Source organism: Hylobates moloch, unplaced genomic scaffold (genome assembly GCF_009828535.3).
Source record: "Hylobates moloch isolate HMO894 unplaced genomic scaffold, HMol_V3 SCAFFOLD_36, whole genome shotgun sequence".
In the NCBI taxonomy this organism is placed as follows: domain Eukaryota; kingdom Metazoa; phylum Chordata; class Mammalia; order Primates; family Hylobatidae; genus Hylobates; species Hylobates moloch.
This window is the reverse complement of record NW_026652311.1, coordinates 27,172-50,651: the sequence shown is the minus strand read 5'-3', so window position 1 is coordinate 50,651 and position 23,480 is coordinate 27,172. Positions and strand designations below refer to the sequence as shown.

Here is a 23,480-nt window from a genome sequence, read left to right as displayed (position 1 = left end):
TTCTTTATTTTAGAACAGGAGCTTCAATTGTGTTATTAACAATTGATAATGTTGCCACTATAATCAGATGAATGCTTTCCTAAATTTTACTTAAAGAAACAAGTTTTATTTACTTATATTGAACATTCTAGATGGGGCAATGAGTGTGTGTAAGTGGGTGTATATTACACTTTTATAAGGATTTATCTAAGGGAATATAAATTCATGTTTCATATCTCCCTATATAAAATTAAAACTCTAGGAATACCAGTGAAAATAACATTTTTATTTATACCTTATTGTTGCACTACTAACTGTACATTATTTAGATGTTTATTACTCTTGGCTTTGTTATTTAACTGCTCCCAATTCTCACTTAAGATTGATTTAGCTAAACATATACAGTGAGTATGAAATATAACTTTTTTTAAAGGGCGAAGTTGAACAAATTGCTATGATGAAACCAAAAGGCCAGACTGAACACGATGAGGGTATGCTTGAATATTTAGAAGATATAATTGGTTGTGGACGGCTAAATGAACCTATTAAAGTTTTGTGTCGGAGAGTTGAAATATTAAATGAACACAGAGGAGAGAAGGTGAATCTTCTGTAGACTTTCATTGTAAATGAGAATGTTTCCTTTATGATTTAACAAATTTTACTAAGTCAGATATTCATGTTATAATACTTCATAATGAAGAAATGTTATATTGAAATGTATATGTTAACATTTAAGATGAACATTGTCCTTATTTGTTTTTATCTAATGTTTGCGTATTTTAAGTTCATATTGTACATATGAAGTGTGTATTCAGTCTTTAAACTTTTAATTTCTATAGTTAAACAGGGTAAAAATGGTGGAAAAGGAAAAGGATGCCTTAGAAGGAGAGAAAAACATAGCTATCGAATTTCTTACCTTGGAAAATGAAATATTTAGAAAAAAGAATCATGTTTGTCAATATTACATGTAAGTGCCTTGATTTATCAATTTTTATATTAGTTTTTAACCATTAAGTCAAAGCCCTTCTCTTTTCCTAGATAAACATGAAGACTGAACTGAAAAAAAATCTCTAAACATTGTTTTGTGTGACTGGATGTGTTAGCTCATGCCTGTAATTCCAGCACTTTGGGAGGCTAAGGCAGGAGGATCACTTGAGGCTGGGAGTTCAAGACCAGCCTGGGCAACATAGCAAGACCCCATCTCTACAAAAAAAGAAATTATGTGGTGAATATATCCAATGTGAGGACTATCTGGCTGTGACACCTGTCACCCCATTGATCACCAGGGTTGAATTTATTAAATTAGGCATATTTATCAATTCATTGAAGTTGACTTTTTAGTATCCTGCTTTAAGTTGGGAGGTGGGTTCACAGGTATTTATTACCATACTCAATCCTTTTACATGTGCACTTTTTAAAATTCGTGTAATAGCAGATCTGATTTTTTTCAGCTTACAATGAACTGTTTTTTGAGACAGGGGCTCTTTCACCCAGGGTGGAGTGCAGTGTGTGATTACGGCTCACTGCAATCTCAACCTTCCGGACTCAGTTGATCCTCCCACCTCCACTTCATGAGTAGCTAGGACTACAGGGCGCACACCAACACACCTGGCTAATTATTATTGTTATTATTGTTGCTGGGATTTTTTTGTTTTTATTTTTATTTTTGGTAGAGATGGGGTTTCGCCATGTTGCCGAAGCTGGGCTCAAACTTCTGGGTTCAGGCAGTCTGCCTGCCTCAGCCTCCTAAAGTGCTGGGATTACAGGCGTCAGCCACTGCATTGGTACAATGAAACCGATTTTTGTTCCTAAATTCTAGCTTTGACCCAGGGGAATTTTCCCCTCATAGCCTAGGTAGTCATATATTGACTAGTTAATATTTTAGAAACAGTTAATTTTACTAAAATTGTTATACAGTTTTAGAAATGGTATTTTAGGAGTTTCAATTTCTTTTTTTTTTCCTCCCTCTAGTTATGATTTGCAGAAACGAATTGCTGAAATGGAAACTCAAAAGGAAAAAATTCGTGAAGATACCAAAGAAATTAATGAGAAGAGCAATATACTATCAAATGAAATGAAAGCTAAGAATAAAGATGTAAAAGATACAGAAAAGTAATAATATTTTGGGAAGTACTAAAAGTATTTAGATAATTTTATTACATGTGTATTTATATATAAAGTTATTGCTAGCACATTATGAGTGTAAGACATTTGCCAGCATATCAAGTGGTGGCTGCCTTAGCAAAAAAAAAAAAACTTGCCTTGCATCCAGTTCGTTATTACAGATCAAATTCCCTACTCTGAAGTCTTAGAACCGTGGGGATGCTACCCCCTAGTGGCATAGCACAGTAACAAACAATAAGCACTTGGCTTCACAGGTTAATCTTTTAATAGTCCAAAAATCTGATCGAGGATTATGATTTGGGTTTTTCTAGATAGATTTTTAAGGATTTTATCATGTCCCTACTTTATGCCATTTTACAATGACACTAGTATCTCTAATTATTTTTTTAAATAAAAAATTTTTTATAGTAAGTTTATTGTATAGTAATTTGTAAGTATATTCGTAAAAGGTAAAAACAAAATTTTACTCCTATGGTAAAATTTTTATATACCTAGACATTGTAGTCACTGGAAAATGTGTTATTTTCCCTCCAACTTAGGCAAAATAGCTGTCATAATCACAAATACAGGCGCTTCTTCAACTATGGGGAGAGGGATCATCTTGGAATAAGGAGAGTTTTAGGATCCTGCCTTATTAAGAGCCTGGACATATTTATAGAGGAAGTGTACCAGGTAGGAAATATAACATGGTTTTAAAATATCTGCACATTCAAAATAATGACTTAAAATATACTTGCTTTGCCAGGAAACTGAATAAAATTACAAAATTTATTGAGGAGAATAAAGAAAAATTCACACAGCTAGATTTGGAAGATGTTCAAGTTAGAGAAAAATTAAAACATGCAACGAGTAAAGCCAAAAAACTGGAGAAACAACTTCAAAAAGATAAAGAAAAGGTAGGTGTTAGAAAAAAATTCTTAAAATTTCATGTCTGAATATCATATCTAGTTTTCACGGATGTGTTTGCCCCTTATTGCCTAAGAGAATGAATTAGTATTCTAAATGTTGTTTTAAGGTTTGTCTCTGAACATGATTTTACCCCTTCAAGGGAAGGCTTGCTTCCACTGACTTTATTTTGCAGGAGGTTTTTTGTTTAGTTTTGGAGTTTTACAGAGATGGAGTCTTAGTCTGTTGCCCAGGCTAGCGTGCAGTGGTATGATTATAGTCTTGAACTCCTGGGCTTAAGCAATCCTACCTCAGCTTCCCAAAGTAACTTGGACTACAGGTGTGAGCCATTGCTCCTAGCTTGACTTTGAGTTTTAAAGTTTATATTATAATAATATATGTTATTGGGAAAACATTTACCAAATCAGCAATTCGATTTTGGTGTTAATTTTAATTTTCTTTTTCCTAAAGTAGTAGTTTTTAAAGATATTTAAGTTAGGTATTACAGACTTAAAAATATTGCCTGTCTTCTACAAAAACTAAGCTAACAGGATCAGAGCAGGATTTCCCAAGAATTACCAATGTTGGCCAGGCATAGCGGCTTACACCTGTGTTCCCAGTGCTTTGGGCGGCCAAAGTTGGAGAATTGCTTGATAGTAAGATAGATAGTAAGATCCCATCTCTACAGAAAATCAAAAATTAGCCAGGCTCAGTGGAACATGCCTGTAAGTCCTAGCTAGTCAGGAGACTGAGGCGGCAGGATGCCTTGAGTTCAAGGTTCCAGTGAATAGTGATCAAGCCACTGCATCCAGCCTGGGTGACAAAGTGAGACTGTGTCTTAAAGAGAGATAGGAAAGCTCATAATTTGGAATCTCTTCAGCTATGTTCATGTTCATAGCTCTATCATATATAAGTAGATGTGATAGCTTAACCCCAGCCCCGCAAAAAAAAGCTTTGTTCCGTATGGTTACACAATAATTATAGATTAGGCTCTACTTTACGCTATAAGCATTTTCTAAATGTATCTATTCACAAAATACTTTCTGCTTAGCACAGCTGATAAATATGTTGAGTCAGTGTTTAAGGAAATGGCATTTTGGGAAATGTTGAACTTCACAGGTAGTAGATAATCTGAGTAAACAAAATAACAAGGCTTTGGGGGTAACCCCAAAGACTTGACAGACTTAGCTAAGTGTAACTGTTACAGAGTCATTAGCCTTTAGGCACAGACTGCATGGATAAGTGATTATTATCAGAAGATGTTAATGGAGTAAAATATTAGCCCTATATGATGACTCTGGAAGAGTAAAGTTGTGAAACATTTTAGGGTTGGGGAGATGGTAAAGATAATTTGTAGTAAGTTATGATATACCAGGAAGGATAGTTTAGAAAATTCCATGTGGTCAGAGCATATTTATAGCTAAAGAAGAATAATTACAACCTGAAATCAGGAGAGAAGGATGAGAGACCTAAGGCCCTGCCAGAGAGAATTTTCCTTCATAAGAAGTCAGGTGTTTGTAGAAGTTGTTTTACTATTAGATTGAGAGAATATAGAAATTACAGTGAATAGTCGGGAAAATATTTGTTAAAGCTAGCTAATTTAACTCTGATTATGAAGAAAAGAACTAGAAGGCCCTGAGAAATGCCCTTAAATAAGTCAAATATTGATAGTATTGGGTAACATAAAGATGTATGCTCCTATAACTTGTTTTATAATCTCAGGTTGAAGAATTTAAAAGTATACCTGCCAAGAGTAACAATATTATTAATCAAACAACAACCAGAAACAATGCCCTCGAGAAGGAAAAAGAGAAAGAAGAAAAAAAATTAAAGGAAGTTATGGATAGCCTTAAACAGGAAACACAAGGGCTTCAGAAAGAAAAAGAAGTAAGATTTTTTTTTAATCAGTGTTTATTTTGGTGGCCTTTTTTTTTTTTTAAAAAACTTAAAGATTATTTTTTCAAAAATACTGAAACCTGAACTGGTAAGTTTGGACTTTTAATGTCCAACATTCCTAAAACTAGTCAACCTAGACTTAGATGACTATTCTTTTGATTCCTGCTGTCCTGTTTTTTAAAAAGTTTACTGAATGAGAGTTTGTAGTAGTAGCAGAAGGTGTGATGTCAAATACAGTACCTTGATTATTATATATGCCACTCCTAAGCCTGTTGAATCATCATATTTTGTTGCCACCTGTAAAACCTGGAGCCACACTAAGCACAGGTTAATGTCTCCTTTCTTTTTGCTTCTATAGCTCTTGTGTAATAGTTAAAAGCTGTGGCTCTTGTTTCAGTTATTGGTTCAAATCCTAGGTCAATCACTTACTGTCTCTGTTCTTGTGCCGGTTGTCTTATCTCCAAGTCATCTTTCTTAAAATGAGAAAGAAAATGTCTACTTTGTAAAAATAAAGAATAAATATATCTATATAAAGTACTGAGAAAGAAATGTTAGCTATAATTTTAGCACTTTATTAATAAAACGAGAGCATGAAGTTGTCACATTGATATGTATTATCTACCCCAACAAGAGTAAGCATAAAATTATCTATCTTTGTTTATATGTACCACAGCATTTTTGACAGTGCTAAGCATGTTAAATACATATATTAATGGATAATGGTACTTGACTGCATTAAAAAGTCATGGACTTAATAGAGTCTGCTCTGGCGTATCGACATGTTCTAATGTCAAACTGTAAAACTTCACAGGTTAGAATACCTGTGTGATGAAGTATCACTTATTAATAGAGTCTGCTTTGGAATATGGACATGTTCTAATGTCAGATTATAAAACTTTACAGGTTAGAATACCTGTGTGATAAAGTGTCAATGGATAATGCAGTAGCTTTCATGATGGGATACTTCATGGTTAGTGGATTTTCACTGTTTGCTTATTTAATATATATTGAGTACTCATATGCCCTGCACCCCATGTTAATGACAAAGCTAGGCCTCAAATGTCTTTATTCCTCGGCATAATGATCTATCTCACAAAGCTCTTGTGAAATCAGTTGGGAAAAGACTGTACAGTGAATATTGACAACTAGGCAAAAACTGAATCTTGTCCACTTGTGAGAATTTCTTATTTCTATATACTGTGCTTATAGAATCTCCTTTCTTAAATTGAATATAAAATGTATGGTTTCATTTCAGTGTAGGTTTGAAAGTAAATATCTGTCCAGATTTAATGAACTCATATTTTAACAGAGTCGAGAGAAAGAACTTATGGGTTTCAGCAAATCGGTAAATGAAGCACGTTCAAAGATGGATGTAGCCCAGTCAGAACTTGATATCTATCTCAGTCGTCATAATACTGCAGTGTCTCAATTAACTAAGGCTAAGGAAGCTCTAATTGCAGCTTCTGAGACTCTCAAAGAAAGGAAAGCTGCAATCAGAGATATAGAAGGAAAACTCCCTCAAACTGAACAAGAATTAAAGGAGGTAAGTCTTTGCTTCTCTATTGCATCAGAACATCATTCGTCCACTTTAGCTTTATACATTTTTGTTGTTTTTAATCTCCACATCTAAGGTGACTAGTGATAGATAAATTTTATTCATTTTGTATAATCTCAAAAGAATGAGGTCAGCATTTCAGTATTCCATGTGAACTGAGACTATCAAGAAACTATATTATCCCCAGAAGCATCATACAGTAAGTAAATCACCACCACCACCCCACTGTAGAAATAATTTAAACAAAAGAAAGTTTGTGTTTCTTTAAATCTTAAGTATAGACAATTTCAGGATAAATAAAAAACGTAAGTGTATATGTATTTATATAATGAATATACAAACAACTACCTTAGTATGTTTTGGGTTTTGAATTTATGGATGTAGTTTCTTTGCTGGCATTCCAAAATGTTATAAACTAACCAAGATGTATAGCTTAGCTCATCGGTGCCCGCCCCCCATCCTTGAGTGAATTAGATGTGTAAGGAATTTTGTAAACTTTAATCTCCAAAGATCTCTAAAACCTCAGTAGGCAAGGTGGCAATGAAAAAAAAAATCTGTTTGAAGTGTAATTATACTGAAAATAAATATGAGTCTTTTTCATTTTAGTAAGTGCATGCTATTTGGTCATCAGGGAATTTCATGACCAGGTAGAATTTAAATGTAAATTAAGTTAGATCCAGTGACTACTTCTGTCTTCCTGGTGATTCTGTTTCTTTTGAGATGAATTATGTCAGTAACTTGGTTTAAACTTTATGCCAGTACAGTAAGTAATAGACATAATTTAAATCTAGTGGATGGAGGAAAATACCAGTTACAAAAGATGGCTGCAGCTAAGTTGGAGATTGAGAAACTGAGAGGTTGTGTTTATGTGTGTATGTATGTGGTTCCTCTCTTGTTGGGAGCCTGGCATTTTTGTATAGCAATAGGACTATCCAGTCATCTTTCTCCCCTTCGTTTCAGAGGTGTGGTTTTTCTCCAGCAATCCCCAGCCCCATTCAGCTAAAATAAAGCACAGCATAACCATAGTCCTGCCCAGTCATTCATACCTTGAATCCTATTTCTGGGTCTGCTTTTCATTAGGGCAGAGCTTAAGAATTAGGGCACACTTATGTATAACTATGTAGTATCAAACTGGGATTTCCACAGTCCCAGCTATACTTTCTCTATCAAGATGAACTGTTTGCTCCTGGAAAAAATATTACACCTAATGTTTTCTTTTATTGACCCAAGTAATTTATGCCCCTTTTAAACCCATCCATATTTTCCACAACCAAACCAGCAATTGCCATACAGCTGCTCAGTTTTAGTTCAAGTTTTTGTTGTTGGTCTTTTTTTCTTTATTGTTATTAAAGCGTTACAACTAATTCAGTGCTATGACTGGTCATATTTAGGAGTTAATGCTTCTGAATTTCATTTTATTTTCACTTTTAGAAAGAAAAAGAACTTCAAAAACTTACACAAGAAGAAACAAACTTTAAAAGTTTGGTTCATGATCTGTTCCAAAAAGTTGAAGAAGCAAAGAGCTCATTAGCAATGAATCGAAGTCGGGGGAAAGTTCTTGATGCAATAATTCAAGAAAAAAAATCTGGCAGGATTCCAGGAATATATGGAAGATTGGTAAAATAGATTTTTGGGGGGCATGGCTTTACTTTTTTTTTTTTTTTTAAGAAAGTGTAACTTATTTTTTTGCCTTGACTTAACCATATTTCAAGTGTCACTGTATATAAAATAAGATTCATTTTGTTTGTTTTAAGGTACATTTCTTCTTAAACATTTTGCCCTTACAGTTTCTTGTTTACTTAGCTTTTGATAAATACAATTATTTCATACATATCAAAAATATTAGTAATGGCACACAAACTTAAAACCATTTTATCCTTTTTTTTTTAGAAGAAAGACTAGCCAGGCACAATGGTGTGTGCCTGTAGTCCCAGCTGTTGGAGAGGCAGAGGCAGAAGGATCACTTGAGCCTAGGAGTTCAAGTCCGTCCTGGGCAATATAGCAAGACTCTGTTTTTTAAAAAATGAAAATTAAAAAAACTTTTTTATATATTTTGGGTTTCACACCATTTTACTTAGGTTTGGGCTAGCATTTATGGATACAACAAGGGATAATCTAAAAATCCAAGCTAGCAATAGTGAGGACCATTACTGCTTCTTAGCCTCGAGGGAAGGGAGTTGCGGTCCAGAGGAAATGGGGAAAATGGATACCTTAACCCCACCTATTGCCTGCCCTCCAGTCTCAGCTGAAACCTCAAATTGGCTGAAGGTGGAGAGTCAAAGGAGCCAGTTGATGCAGTCCTTAAGTCAGCCTTTCGGAGAAGGGAACAAAGTGATTTAAAAATTACCCAACATGATTGCTTCTGCATCTTGTATTGGGACTTCCACCTTATTTTCTTGAAGCTAACAGTTTGATCCTATTCATTTCCTCTCAAAGAAAGCCCAAACCAGTGAATACTGCTAGATAGCTATGTAATAGATAAACAGATAAATGTGTTTCATCAGGATTTCCATAATTTTAGATGCTTTTCAATAATTCAAAGTTTTCTGAGTTGTGCTTATAGTTCATTTAGGTTTTATAGCTTCATGTTTTCATAAAATGAAAACAGTTCTTTCATTTTGTGCTCATTAGAAATTCAAGCTGCATATTCATAAACTTCTGCATATTTTGTATTTTGTTGTGTACCCTTTTGTTCTCTTTAAAAGCATGTCTACATGAAGTTTTTCAATTAAAAGAACTTTTTAAAACTTGATGAATTAAATGGTCCTATGCTTTTCTGCCTAACTCTTTTTCCCCCCACTCTCCATTATTAGGGAGACTTAGGAGCCATTGATGAAAAATACGATGTGGCTATATCATCCTGTTGTCATGCATTGGACTACATTGTTGTTGATTCTATTGATACAGCCCAAGAATGTGTAAACTTCCTTAAAAGACAAAATATTGGAGTTGCAACCTTCATAGGTTTAGATAAGGTGGGTATTCATAATAACCTACCTATAATTGAATTTTTTTTTTTTTTTTTTTTTTTGAGACGTAGTCTCGCTCTGTCACCCAGGCTGGAGTGCAGTGGCGCAATCTTGGCTCACTGCAAGCTCCACCTCCCGGATTCACGGGATTCTCCTGCCTCAGCCTCCGGAGTAGCTGGGACTACAGGTGCGCACCACCACGCCCGGCTAATTTTTTTGTATTTTCAGTAGAGAGGGGGTTTCACCGTGTTAGCCAGGATGGTCTCGATCTCCTGACCTTGTGATCCGCCCGCCTCAGCCTCCCAAAGTGCTGGGATTACAGGTGTGAGCCACCACGCCCAGCTCTATAATTGAATTTTTAAGTGCTAAGTGTGTTTTTCTTTTTGGTTCAAGCTTTTTCTTAATGGTTACTCAGTGAACACCTGATGGATTTTGAGGATTATTTTATGTTCTGGGGTTATATGATTATAAAAAATTGTTTGACATATTGCAGTGCCTCCACTAAAGGAATGTACATTCCAGTTAAAAGGAGAAAACCTTTATTGAGATAGTTTACCTACAATAAAATTTATCATTTTAGGCCAGGTGCGGTGACTTATGCCTGTAATCCCAGCACTCTGGGAGGCCAAAGCGGGTGGATCACGAGGTCAGGAGTTTGAGACCAGCCTGGCCAACATGGCAAAACCCCATCTCTACTAAAAATACAAAAATAAGCTAGGCATGGTGGCAGGCGCCTGGATCTCAGCTACTCTGGAGGCTGAGGCAGGAGAATTGCCTAAACCTGGGAGGTGGAGATTGCAGTGAATCTAGATTGCGCCACTGCACTGCAGTCTGGGTGACAGATTGAGACTGAAAAACAACAAACAAAAAAATCATTTTAAAATATGCAATTTGGTGGGTATTAGTATATTCACAGTGTTGTTCACCCATGACTACTATCTAATTCCAGGATATTTTTATCACTCCCAGAAAGAAACCCCATAGACAGTAATAGTCACTGCCTATACCCCTTCACCCCCTCCAAACACTAACTACTTTTTTGTGTTTATAGATTTATCTGCATATAAATGGAATCATACAATATATGGCCTTTTTATACAGCTACATTTACTTAGCGGGTTTTCAGGTTCATGTATGTTGTAGCATGTATCATTACTTCATTCCCTTTTATTGCCAAATGGTACTCTGTTACATAATTTTGTATAACCATTTGTCAGTTGATGGACATTTGTGTTTTCACTTTTTGGCTGCTTTGGCAATACTTCTGCTATGAACATTTGTGTTGTGTACAAGTTTTTGAGTGAACATGTATTTTCAGTTCTCTCGGGTATATATATATACCTAGGGTAGAACTGCTGGGTCATATGGTAATTCTATGTTTAACTTTTTGAAGAACTGTCAAGATTGTTTCCACAGTGGCTGTACCATTTCCCGCAAGCATGTGTAAGGGTTCCAGTTTCTTTACGTCCTCGTTAACACTTGTTATGGTACATCTTTTTGATTATAGTCATCTTAGTGAATATGAAATGGTATCTCATGGTTTTGATTAGGATTTTCCTGGTGATTTATGATAGTAAAAGTCCTTTCATGTCCTTGGCCATTTGTTATCTTCCTTGGAGAAATGTGTGTTTCAAATCCTTTGCCCATTTTTTAATTGGTTTCTCTTTGTTGAGTTGTAGGATTTATTTATTCTGAATACAAGTCTCTTGTGAGATATGATTTACAGATATTTTACCCTATTCCTTGAATTGTATTTTCACTTTCTTGATGGCATCCTTTGAGGCACAATTTATCTTTTTTTTTCCTTTGGTTGCTTGTGTTTTGGGTGTCATACCCAAGAAACCACTGCCTAATCCAAGGTCATAGTGATTTACCTCCTTTGTTTTCTTCTAAGTGTTCTATAGTTTTGGCTTTATATTTAGGTTTTAATCTATTTTGAGTTAATTTTATCACGTGATATAAAGTAGAGCTCAAACTACTCTTTCCATGTGGCTATCCAATTATTCCAGCACCATTTGTTGAAAAGATTCTTTACCCCATTGAATTTTCTTGGCATCCTTGTTGAAACCACCCAACCATTAATGTAAAGGTTTATTTCTGGGCTTTCAGTTTTATTACTTGTGCTGGTATAGCACACTGTCTTGATTATTGCAACATTGTAATAAGTTTTAAAATCAGGAAGTCTGAGTCCTCTAATTTTGTTCTTTATCATATTGACTGTTCTGGGTCCCCATAATTTGTACATATGAATTTTAAGATCCAGATGGTCAATTACTGCCACAAAAATAACTGGGATTTTGATACAGGTTGTATTGAATTTGTAGATCAGTTTAGATAGTATAGCCATCTTAACAGTATTAAATCTTTAGATCCACAAACATGGGATGTCTTCCGTTTAGGTCTAATTTTAGAACCTTTTGTGTATAATTCTTGTTTCTTTTGTTGAATTTATTCCTGTGTTTTTTTTTTTGTTTTGTTTTGTTTTGAGCTTTCTTTTTTGTTACTGTTTTTTTTTTTTACTTTTAGATGGCTGTATGGGCGAAAAAGATGACTGAAATTCAAACTCCTGAAAATACTCCTCGTTTATTTGATTTAGTAAAAGTAAAAGATGAGAAAATTCGCCAAGCTTTTTATTTTGCTTTACGAGATACCTTAATAGCTGACAACTTGGATCAAGCCACAAGAGTAGCATATCAGAAAGATAGAAGATGGAGAGTGGTAACTTTACAGGGACAAATTATAGAACAGTCAGGTAATAGTGTTTTTGTTTCTTGTTTTTTGTTTTTTCCCCACAGCATTGACTTTATTTAATCTTGTTGGGGAGACATCTAAAGCTGACTTCTCTCCCCTGTTTTCTAGGTACAATGACTGGTGGTGGAAGCAAAGTAATGAAAGGAAGAATGGGTTCCTCACTTGTCATTGAAATCTCTGAAGAAGAGGTCAGCATATCTAAAATTGTATCCAGACTTTTTTTTTTTTTTTTTTAATAGCTTTACCGAGGTATATACTTACCACAAAATTTGGCCATTTTAAGTATGGTGTACTCAAATTTCAATAGATTAAATTTTCTGTAAATGACTAGGGATTTTTTATGTAAAGTCCTTTAAAGTTTTAGAAAACAAAATATTAATCAGAAACTATATGCTCAAAATAAACTTTTTAGTACATTTGGATCATACAGATATTCCATAACTTACATAATTATTTCTGTTTTACATTTAATTTATTGGGTTTTTTTTTTTTGCAATAATTGCTGTATTACATAATTTTTTATTTCAAAATAATTCTTTATAAGTATAGCAAAGACTTCTTGATGCAAATCTCAACTTTGAAGTATTTTATACTTTTTTCCTCCTCAAAAACATGTTCTTAAATAGCTTGAATACCTTTTCCCAAAGTGTTGTGCTTTGATTTTTTTTTCCCTCCCATATTTTGAAAATTCGAGTTTACATCCTTCCGCTTAAGTATTTGAATCCTGTACCTTCATTGAAATAACAGGTGACTATACAACACTTAGTTTACCTTTCCATCTGATTATTTGATGAAGAAATTACTTGACCATCTCCTGAACTTTAAGATTGGGATTGGAACGGGTGGTTTGATTTTGTTCTGGTCTTTAAGATCAGAAGTTTTAGGCTGGGCGCAGTGGCTCACACCTGTAATCCCAGCACTTTGGGAGGCTGAGGCGGTCGGATCACAAGGTCAGAAGTTCAAGACCAGCCTGGCCAACATAGGGAAACCCCGTCTCTACTAAAAACACAAAAATTAGCCGGGTGTGGTGGCATGCACCTGTAGTCCCAGCTACTCAGGAGGCTGAGGCAGGAGAATCGCTTGAACCCGGGAGGTGGAGGTTGCAGTGAGCTAAGACCGCGCCATTGCACTCCAGCCTGGGCGACAGAAGTTTTAGTTTTCTTCGTAAATTGACTTTTCTGTCAATCTGAAATGGCTCTTGGAGAAAACTTTCTTTGTAGGTAAACAAAATGGAATCACAGTTGCAAAACGACTCTAAAAAAGCAATGCAAATCCAAGAACAGAAAGTACAACTTGAAGAAAGAGTAGTTAAGTTACGGCATAGTGAACGAGAAATGAGGAACACGCTAGAAAAATTTACTGCAAGCATCCAGGTATGTGCGTGTGTGTGTGTGTGTGTTTGTGTGTGTGTGTGTGTACTGAAACTATCGGGATTCAACAGGAATTTATCAGAACCATTTCGCTATTTGCTTACAATTTATTAAATATATAAGGGAGGGAGGATCTATAGGCAGATCTAACTCTTGATTTTGTTTCACCGAGTACTAATAGATAACGCCCTGTCACAATGTTGCTCCAACCACAGCTACTCCTGTTTTCCGTTTGTACTCCATAGAAACATTACTTTCCTTAACAACTATATGACCCTTTATTTTTATTCTCTTTTCAAAGTGGAATGCTTTTTTAATTATGAAAAAGCAATGCACGCCCATTTTTTTTTTAGTAAGTTTCCAGAAAATACCCAAATGATCGCCTTCAATTTTGACATATGTTCTTTCGACTTTTCTAATACCTAGTTTGCATGTAATATATATGTGGTAGATATGTTAGATATATAAAGTGTGCATATGGTTTTTTTAATGTCATACTAACTTTTCTTAAATTACGGTTTTCTTTCCAAGCCAGTATAAATGTACTTTGTTTTTTAATTGCTTTGGAGCATTTTGTTTATACCATAATCTGACAAATATTTTTTGTATTATGTACACGGCTACGTTAGAAAAAAAATCCTTGTAGGTATACCTTGATTCATTCAGTTATTTCCTTAGATTTCAAAAATTACAAGTATTACACCATATGTGTACAATGTTTAAGGCATTTGTTGCATAATGCCAGATTGTTTTCAGAAAAGGTTATAATTCATGCGCTACTAACAGCATATTCAAATAATTATTTTTCCAAGTCTTTGAACACTAGGGTGGTCTACATAAGTTTGCTACCTTGTAAACAGAAATGTGGCATTTTAACTTGTCTTTATAATGAGCTTATGTATTTTGTGTTTGTTGGCCATTTTCATTTTTTATATCAATGGCACATATCTTCCCTTTTCCTATTAGTGTATGTCTTTTTCCTGAAGATTTTAAGTGCCCTTTTTAAAAATTTCACAATGTTTAAAGCAAATGTTAAAATATTGACCTTAAATGTTAAAACATTTTTGTAGCGTTTAATAGAGCAAGAAGAATATTTGAATGTCCAAGTTAAGGAACTTGAAGCTAATGTACTTGCTACAGCCCCTGACAAAAAAAAGCAGAAATTGCTAGAAGAAAACGTTAGTGCTTTCAAAACAGGTATGTTTAAAGATAGACCTATTTTGGGAAAAAAAAAAAAAAAAAACAGGCTTTTAAAGCTTGCAATATTTAAGAAGCAGTAGAATAATAATAGAAGCTAAGTATATGCAAGTCATTGCACTATTTTATGGTGTTTGTTATAAAGTAAGTGCTATTAATAGTCTCATTTGACAAATAAGGAAACTGAGGCATTTGCCTAAGGTCACACAGCACGTGGTGGTATAGGAATAGGTGATAATAGTCTGATTTTTGAGTCCATGCTTTTAATGCCATACTTTGTATACTTTGGCCCTAATCTTTCCAAAACCCCTTCAAGATAGTGGTTATAGATTTAGAAAAACTATATCACTCAAATAACACAGGGAATAAGTGGTATGCAATCAAAGAAAAACAATGTGTAGTTGAAAACTTAAAATAACATATATATGTATTTTTTTCTTTCATAACTTCTTCTTGTGCACATATAGACATGTAAATGTTCTACCAAAATAGAATCTTTAGGCAGGAAAAGGAATTCACAGGCAGAATTGGCTCTGTAGCCTTAATTGAAATCCCCTGATCATGGACTTGAGCAGCTGTGCTTCTCTTTCCATGTTGGCTTCAATCAAACATAGATGTGCATCTTAATGGGAGAAGGGATGGTAGATTATGCCACAGTCCCCTTCCAGGTTTACAGAGTCTTAGCTAGTGACTCCAGCAGACACGGCAAGGTTCATTTTATTCTTAAGACAGATCCCTGTTACAGTTTGCTTTGTGAGCCAAGGAAGACAAAGACTGATTAACCATCCCAAAGAACTAATGAGAGTGGAGTTGGAGCAGTTATCCAACTGCTCCAAAAATGTGGGGATTTTCTTCCAAAAGAAAAAGAGATTTTTAAATGTTGACACATTTCCACAATGCATATCAAATGTGCATTTATACTCACATTAATTTGTATGTGTGTCTGTGTCTGTGTTTATCTGCATTTCTAATATTCAGGCACTCACTTAAATAGTATCTGCCACTGACCAGGCTTTGTTTTAAGTCCTATTGATAGAGCAGTAAACAAAAATAAAGTCTCTTTCCAGGGAGCACACATGTAAGATGGCACATATTTGAGTGGAGGCCCAAAGAAAGTATGAGTGCTAACCCGTGTATGTTTGAGAAAAAAGCATTCCAAGAAGAGTATAAAGGAACAAATACAAAGGCTGAATCAGGAGTATGCTGGGAACACAAACCATTGTGGCTGCAATAAAGGATGGAAGAACCCAGATCCTCTGGGGCCTTCAACCACACTCCCCTTTCCCTACAAGCACCCACAACAATGGCTTTGATGGTACCTAATGGTCAGTTGAGAAGCCAAAATGTATATCTGTGCTATTAATGGCAGCATTTTCATGGAGAGACTGCAAGAGTCTGTATGTGTTTCATCCTTATTTGAAAAGGAATCCTTGACTTTGTTAGGAGCTCTATATATCTCCTCTCATAGAAATGCCATATATTATCAGGAGACTCTCTTAATATCTCATGTGGAGGACCCATTTGTGCAAGCATATCTTTAAAATTAAATATTTTCTTTTCAACTCTTGAACATACTCATATTTTTAAATAAAGGCTACAGCAAACCATTATATCTAAATCTGTGCAAACATTTTATATTTAAGATAAATTGGGCTGCGCATGGTGGCTCACACCTGTAATCCCAGCACTTGGGGAGGCCGAGGCAGGCAGATCACTTGAGGTCAGGAGTCTGAGACCAGCCTGGCCAACATGGTGAAACCCCATCTCTTCGAAAAATACACACACAAAAAAAAAAGCCGAGTGTGGTGGCACATGCTTATAATCCCAGCTACATGGTAAGCTGAACCAGGAGAATGGCTTGAACCTGGGAGGTGGATGGAGGTTGGAGTGAGCTGCGATCGTGCCACTGCACTCCAGCCTGGGCCATAGAGCTGGAGAACCTCTAACTTCATTACAGAAAATCCAGACTTCTGTGTGACTGCTTGCCAGAAGAAACATGTCCAAATTTGTTTATGCCTTCCAAATTATGCAAGTACTTTTGATTGAATTGACCTAAATTCTAAACCCTAGCCACAGGGGAATCTGGGAAATGTTAACTTTTACTCTTCGTTGTCACAGGAAGGAACGCTAATTCATCTTACATCCTCCACTTTGTTTTAATGTGGAGGACTGCGAAGTTATGTTAGCAGAAGAAAATAACCACAGTTTCTTCATTGTGGGCAAGTTAATGTTGAATTAGGTACATAGTGTATCTAAGGCTAAAAATCATTATGAACTCAGTAGTCAAGGAAGTGCCCTAAGCAAAAGTTGTAAAGATACTTTAAAAGAAGCTGAGAACATGAAGCCATTAAGAAATGGTGTGTTTACAGCTGAGCTAGAGTGTTTAACCTTGTGCATTGTTGTAACACCATTTGTTTTGATATAGGATATCATTTTTTTAAGATGCTTTTTCCCATATGCCTAAAATTTGTTCTAATGCATCACGTTAAGTCATAGCAACTGAAGAAATGTACATCTAACAAATGATGTTCATTAGCATAAAAACACAAATTAGGTTCTTTATTTTTTAATCTCAGAATATGATGCTGTGGCTGAGAAAGCTGGCAAAGTAGAAGCTGAGGTTAAACGCTTACACAATACCATCGTAGAAATCAATAATCATAAACTCAAGGCCCAACAAGACAAACTTGATAAAATAAATAAGCAATTAGATGAATGTGCTTCTGCTATTACTAAAGCCCAAGTAGCAATCAAGACTGCTGACAGGTAGAGTATGCATGTTACCCTAACTCGTTTTCCCTTTCCCTGCCTTCACATTGGAAAGGGGGTTACTATGTAATGTTCCATAAAATTTTTCTCTGTTAATTTATTGAACCTGTCTGACACATTACCTGATGGGACTTTCATGACGGAAAACCTATAATGAACATTTATCCTATGGCCAATTAAAAAGGCTGGTAAACAGGTATGCCATAGGAAAGTACAGGTAGATTGTAACTCCCCGGTTGCTGTGAGGGCATAGAAATCAGTTTTGTTTCTCTGGTCTGGGGGAGGGAGTAGTTGGTCCTTAATTTAAATAGATATAGGCCTTAAAAGAATAAGTAAAAAGAGGTAAAAATGGGATCACTTAGCAAAATTCTCTTGGTAACTTACATTTTATTTTTTATTTTTATTTTTTGATGCAGAGTCTTGCTCTGTTGCCCAGGTTGGAGTGCAGTGGCACAGTCAGGGCTCACTGCAGCCTCAATCTCCCAGGCTCAGGCACTCCTCCCACCTCAGCCTCCCAAGTAGCTGGGACTACAGAAATGCACCACGACACCTGGCTAATTTTTGTATTTTTTTGTAGAGACAGAGTTTTGCCATGTTTCCCAGGCAGCTCTTGAACTCCTGGGCTGAAGCAATCCTCTTGCCTTGGCCTCCCAAAAGACTGAGATTACAGGCATGAGCCACTGCACCCAGCCACCTTAAATTTTTAAATACCTAAAAGATTTCATTGTCCTTAAAAAAAGGTTTATCTACTTAGATTTTTTTTTTCTTTTTGAGACAGTCTCGCTCTGCCATCCCGGCTGGAGTACAGTGGTGCGATCTCGGCTCACTGCAGCCTCCACCTCCCAGGTTCAAGCGATTCTCCTGCCTCAGCCTCCCAAGTAGCTGGGATTACAGGCACACGCTACCAGGCCCTGCTAATTTTTGCATTTTTAGTAGAGACAGGGTTTCACCATGTTGGTCAGGCTGGTCTTGAACTCCTGACCTCATGGTCCGCCTGCCTCAGCCTCCCAAAGTGCTGGGATTACAGGCATGAGCCACTGCACCGGGCCTTAATTTTTTTAGAGTATTTATTGAAGTGTGTCTAAAATAAAGCTAGGTATGTATATAAAATGTTGAAATTTAAATAGCCATTTCTTTTTTTAGAAAAAATTCTAACAAATTGATTGCATATTGATTATCTGGTTAAATTAATCCAGAGTGTTTTGCTCAGAGATAAGGAGGTAATAAGGGACAAGTAGTGTCTTGCTTTTTTGGAAGTACTTGTTGCCTTGTCTTGAACTGGGAAGTATTTGAAGGTATAACTTTATGGGTGTAGAGATTTAAGAATCTCTGAGAAAATGACAAAAGAATTTGATAATCTAATGGACAGTGTTGCATCAGTCTAAAGTTGGATGATACAAGCAGCTTATATAAGAAAGTCATGTATAATTAAAAATATACAACTCATCCCATAAGTGTTTGTATAAACCTACAAAAACCGATTTAAGGATGGTTTAGTAAATCATAAACTTAAAAATCTATGAATAGAAAAAATGTCACATTAAATTTCATGAAAAGTTCTTTAGTAGGTTTTCAGAAACAATAACAAATCACCTTACCACATTTTTGATGCATCATTTTGCTTCTTTAGAAACCTTCAAAAGGCACAAGACTCTGTCTTGCGTACAGAGAAGGAAATAAAAGATACTGAGAAAGAGGTGGATGACCTAACAGCAGAGCTGAAAAGTCTTGAGGACAAAGCAGCAGAGGTGGTAAAGAATACAAATGTTGCAGAGGTATGAGTTGCTTTGTATTGAAGAGGAGATGGGATGATACTGGAACCAATTTAAAGAGCTGGATATATGACAGTGCCTAGAATGTAGTAAGCACTCATAGACTTAAAGTTTTATAACCATCAATTTTTATTTGTACAATAAGAATACTGTAAATTGTGAATTTAAATGCTTAAATCGTTTTAAAATGGAAGGGGCATGGGGAGAGATTGGTGATTCCTTCATCTTTGTAATGTGAAAATGATGGCTCTATTTGGGAAGATTTCTATCTAGCAGTTCTTTTTGGTGTTTAGGAATCCTTACCAGAGATCCAGAAAGAACATCGCAATCTGCTTCAAGAATTAAAAGTTATTCAAGAAAATGAACATGCTCTTCAAAAAGATGCACTTAGTATTAAGTTGAAACTTGAACAAATAGATGGTCACATTGCTGAACATAATTCTAAAATAAAATATTGGCACAAAGAGGTGAGATTGTTACCGTCTAGTTTAATTTTAAACATATTCTTTATGAAAAAGGAGGGTTTAGGGAGGATTATTTTAGGGGGTTGGGGTTCTTAAATTTTGTTTGTGAGCTACATTGTGATTTTTAATTCTATGATCACTTCTCAGGTTTATAGGGGACATAACAATATAAATTGTTATATACAGAAAAGTCTGAGTAATGGTTAGAATTAGACAACTACGCTTTCACCCTAGGGCTGATCTGGACATTTAAGAAAAGATTACATGAACACGTTTGAGTGTTACAACTATTTTTCTTGAAGTCCTTTGAAAAATAATTGATAAATCAGTCACAACTCCTGTTTTCATAGCTGTGTAATTTGTCATTTTTTTAAACAGTGAATTGTATGTAATATGCCTTCTCTAACTCTCCCCTAAATTAAACTTTTAGATTTCAAAAATATCATTGCATCCTATAGAAGATAATCCTATTGAAGAGATTTCAGTTCTAAGCCCAGAGGATCTTGAAGCGATCAAGAATCCAGATTCTGTAACAAATCAAATTGCACTTTTGGAAGCCCGGTGTCATGAAATGAAACCAAACCTCGGTGCCATTGCAGAGTATAAAAAGAAGGTATGAATGAACTGTTTATGTATACTAGTTGGAATTCTTTTTAGTCCTTAGCCTAAATTCTGACCTTTAGTTTTGTATAATTAACAATGCTGTCGGCCGGGCGTGGTGGCTCACGCCTGTAATCCCAGCACTTTGGGAGGCTGAAGGCGGGTGGATCACAAGGTCAGGAGTTCGAGACCAGCCGGGCCAACATAGTGAAACCTCGTCTCTATTAAAGATACAAAAAATTAGCCAGGCGTTGTGGCACATGCCTGTAATCCCAGGTACTCGGGAGGCTGAGGCAGGAGAATCGCTTGAACCTGGGAGGTGGAGGTTGCAGTGAGCCAAGATCGCGCCGTTGCACTCCAGCCTGGGTGTCAGGGCGAGACTACATCTCAAAACAAAATAATAATTAACAATGCTAATTCTCATATCAAATTTATCTGAATAGATTTTTCCTATCATAATCTTTTCACAGGAAGAATTGTATTTGCAACGGGTAGCAGAATTGGACAAAATTACTTACGAAAGAGACAATTTTAGACAGGCATATGAAGATCTTCGGAAACAAAGGCTTAATGAATTTATGGCAGGTTTTTATATAATAACAAATAAATTAAAGGAAAATTACCAAATGCTTACTTTGGGAGGGGATGCTGAACTCGAGCTTGTAGACAGCTTGGATCCTTTCTCTGAAGGAATCATGTTCAGGTGTGTAATTATGCTGAGTTTATAATCCCACTGTTACCTTTTTCTCCATATTCTCCAAACTCATTATTTCTTGGGGGTAGGATATGAAGGCAAGATCTACAACTTGTTTCATTTACTAGTAAATACTAATTTGCTTACATGCTATTTATGCTTGCAGTTTACAGGGGCAGACAGCCAGTATTTACAAAATATTTGTCTAGTTCATCTTTTAAATTTTCAAGACATTTTTAACATCAGGATTGAGAAATTGTATTTGATAAGGAGAAGGAATAGCAAGAAGTATACTTAGCTTGCTCTTTAAATCTTAAAACTTCGGTATGTGTTCCTATGTATGCATCCTCCAATAACGTTTTTATAAAATAACAGAAAAGAGAGTTCATATTTGTGAAAAGCAAATTACAGATTCCTAAAAAAGATAGTAGAACTCAATTATGGAAAACAAATCACAAGGTCTTAACTTTAGTTTTACAGGTAATTTGGCTATGATTTTCTTAATCATTTCAGTGTTCGACCACCTAAGAAAAGTTGGAAAAAGATCTTCAACCTTTCGGGAGGAGAGAAAACACTTAGTTCATTGGCTTTAGTATTTGCTCTTCACCACTACAAGCCCACTCCCCTTTACTTCATGGATGAGATTGATGCAGCCCTTGATTTTAAAAATGTGTCCATTGTTGCATTTTATATATATGTAAGTAATCATTTTGGGATTTTCATTCCAGAAACTTTTAGGGGTATCCTAAACATTACACATGGAATTCTTTATTTCTAACTATTGAGCTTTTTCTTTATTGTGTAACTCCATCTCCCCTGGTATCAGTGGAGACCAAATTATTTTTTATTTGAACCAAATATTTCCATTTTGGAGTAAAATATAAATTAAAAATGCAAATTAGTAGCAGAATCACAGCTAGAATCCTAGGTCATCTTCCTAGATCTTTTCCACTAGAAATCAAAATAGCCAAATTCCTTTCACACTCAAATACTGTTTTATGAATTATTCCTGCCATCATTCTTTTACATGTTATCAATGTAATGTTTATTGTCCAAATATTTTTTGGACAATAAACAATAAATGTTTGTGTGATTTACCTGTTATTACTTATGTTTGACTTTTCTTTGTTTCTCTTTAGGAACAAACAAAAAATGCACAGTTCATAATAATTTCTCTTCGAAATAATATGTTCGAGATTTCAGATAGACTTATTGGAATTTACAAGACATACAACATAACAAAAAGTGTTGCTGTAAATCCAAAAGAAATTGCATCTAAGGGACTTTGTTGAACTTGTTTATACTGAAGATTCTTCAGGTTGATTCAGTGTATTACTGATTTTTTTTCTCTTTGTAAAGGATTATGAGTTGTATAAAATACTCCTTAAACTAGATCATGAAAGTGGTTTCTATTTTATGCAGTTAAGTCATTTGTAAAGTCTAATAAAATATTCTCTATAATTGCTTCTAAATTACAAAAATATGACAATCTTGTAAGTAGCAGACTATGGAGAAAAATGAGTTACCTGGAGGGTCAGGTAACTTGCCAAACTATAAAGTATGTTAGTTGAGGCAAAGTCCTAAACAAGGTTGTGCTATCAAGGCTCAGCATACCTTCGTGGGCCTTTGATTTACCTACACTGGAAACGCCTGCCAACTAATCTTGGATAGATTCTTTGAGGCATTCCACTTAGCTTGCCAGTTTAGACAATCACTACAGTTATTACCCAAATACTATGAACATATTTTTGTAAACCAGTCATTCTGAATTATAGTGATGAGAATTTAAATATATGCTTTTCTAGAATTTGATGTTTGACCATTTATGACTTAATTACCAGAGAGCCAGTAAATTAGGACAGTGTTTCAACAAGCCTAGGCTATCTCGTAAGTTGAAAACTATCCCACTATAGTTGCTTCATGAGTATGAAGTGAGATGGCCCGATTTAACACTGGTTCAATTTACAAATTTTCAACTTTTATGATAGGTTTATCAGGGTACCAAATGCATTTCAACTTCATAGTTTCAACTTATGATAGGTTTGCCAGGATGTAGCCCCACTGTTGAGGAGCATCTGTATTTGGGGGTTAATTACTTTAGTAATAAATGGAAAGTAAGATATCTTGAGTAATGTTTGCCTATAAAATTGTCAGCGTATTTTTACACTTTTGGCTCAAGAATGTTATAATGCTACTGGACATAAGTTGGCAACCACTTGTTTTTTGGAAGGAATTTTGGTATTGTATTAGAAGTCTGCCCTAGCTGTTAAATTTCTGGGTATTTATCCTAAGGAATTAAAGAGTTAATTGTTCCTTTCTTCAGTGGGCCATTGTTTTAGATATTTAAAAAATCCAACAGTTTGTATCATAATGTAACTTAAAAATGTAAACACATATTAGCATGGACTTTTAAATAAAGATTTAAATAAAGCAAGATCTGAAATTCAAGTATGGT

The 23,480-nt window shown here is 35.2% G+C and overlaps 1 protein-coding gene across 2 annotated transcripts in view; it reads left to right on the top strand.

Moving 5' to 3' along the window:
- Nucleotides 1-23,473, top strand: part of LOC116463444 (structural maintenance of chromosomes protein 4) — a 35,091-nt gene extending 11,618 nt beyond the window's left edge. For both annotated transcript variants that reach the window (XM_032146552.2, XM_032146554.2), the window contains 19 exons: nt 413-577; nt 819-946; nt 1,951-2,091; nt 2,849-2,999; nt 4,711-4,875; nt 6,194-6,427; nt 7,871-8,056; nt 9,253-9,414; nt 11,935-12,160; nt 12,268-12,347; nt 13,380-13,532; nt 14,600-14,726; nt 17,303-17,492; nt 19,126-19,270; nt 19,561-19,734; nt 20,162-20,344; nt 20,802-21,034; nt 21,539-21,722; nt 22,165-23,473. In XM_032146552.2, coding sequence (XP_032002443.1) covers nt 413-577; nt 819-946; nt 1,951-2,091; nt 2,849-2,999; nt 4,711-4,875; nt 6,194-6,427; nt 7,871-8,056; nt 9,253-9,414; nt 11,935-12,160; nt 12,268-12,347; nt 13,380-13,532; nt 14,600-14,726; nt 17,303-17,492; nt 19,126-19,270; nt 19,561-19,734; nt 20,162-20,344; nt 20,802-21,034; nt 21,539-21,722; nt 22,165-22,317 — 3,180 coding nt within the window. In that variant the 3' untranslated portion in view covers nt 22,318-23,473. The remainder of the gene's footprint in view (nt 1-412; nt 578-818; nt 947-1,950; nt 2,092-2,848; nt 3,000-4,710; nt 4,876-6,193; nt 6,428-7,870; nt 8,057-9,252; nt 9,415-11,934; nt 12,161-12,267; nt 12,348-13,379; nt 13,533-14,599; nt 14,727-17,302; nt 17,493-19,125; nt 19,271-19,560; nt 19,735-20,161; nt 20,345-20,801; nt 21,035-21,538; nt 21,723-22,164) is intronic.
- The last annotated feature ends 7 nt before the right edge of the window (nt 23,474-23,480 follow it).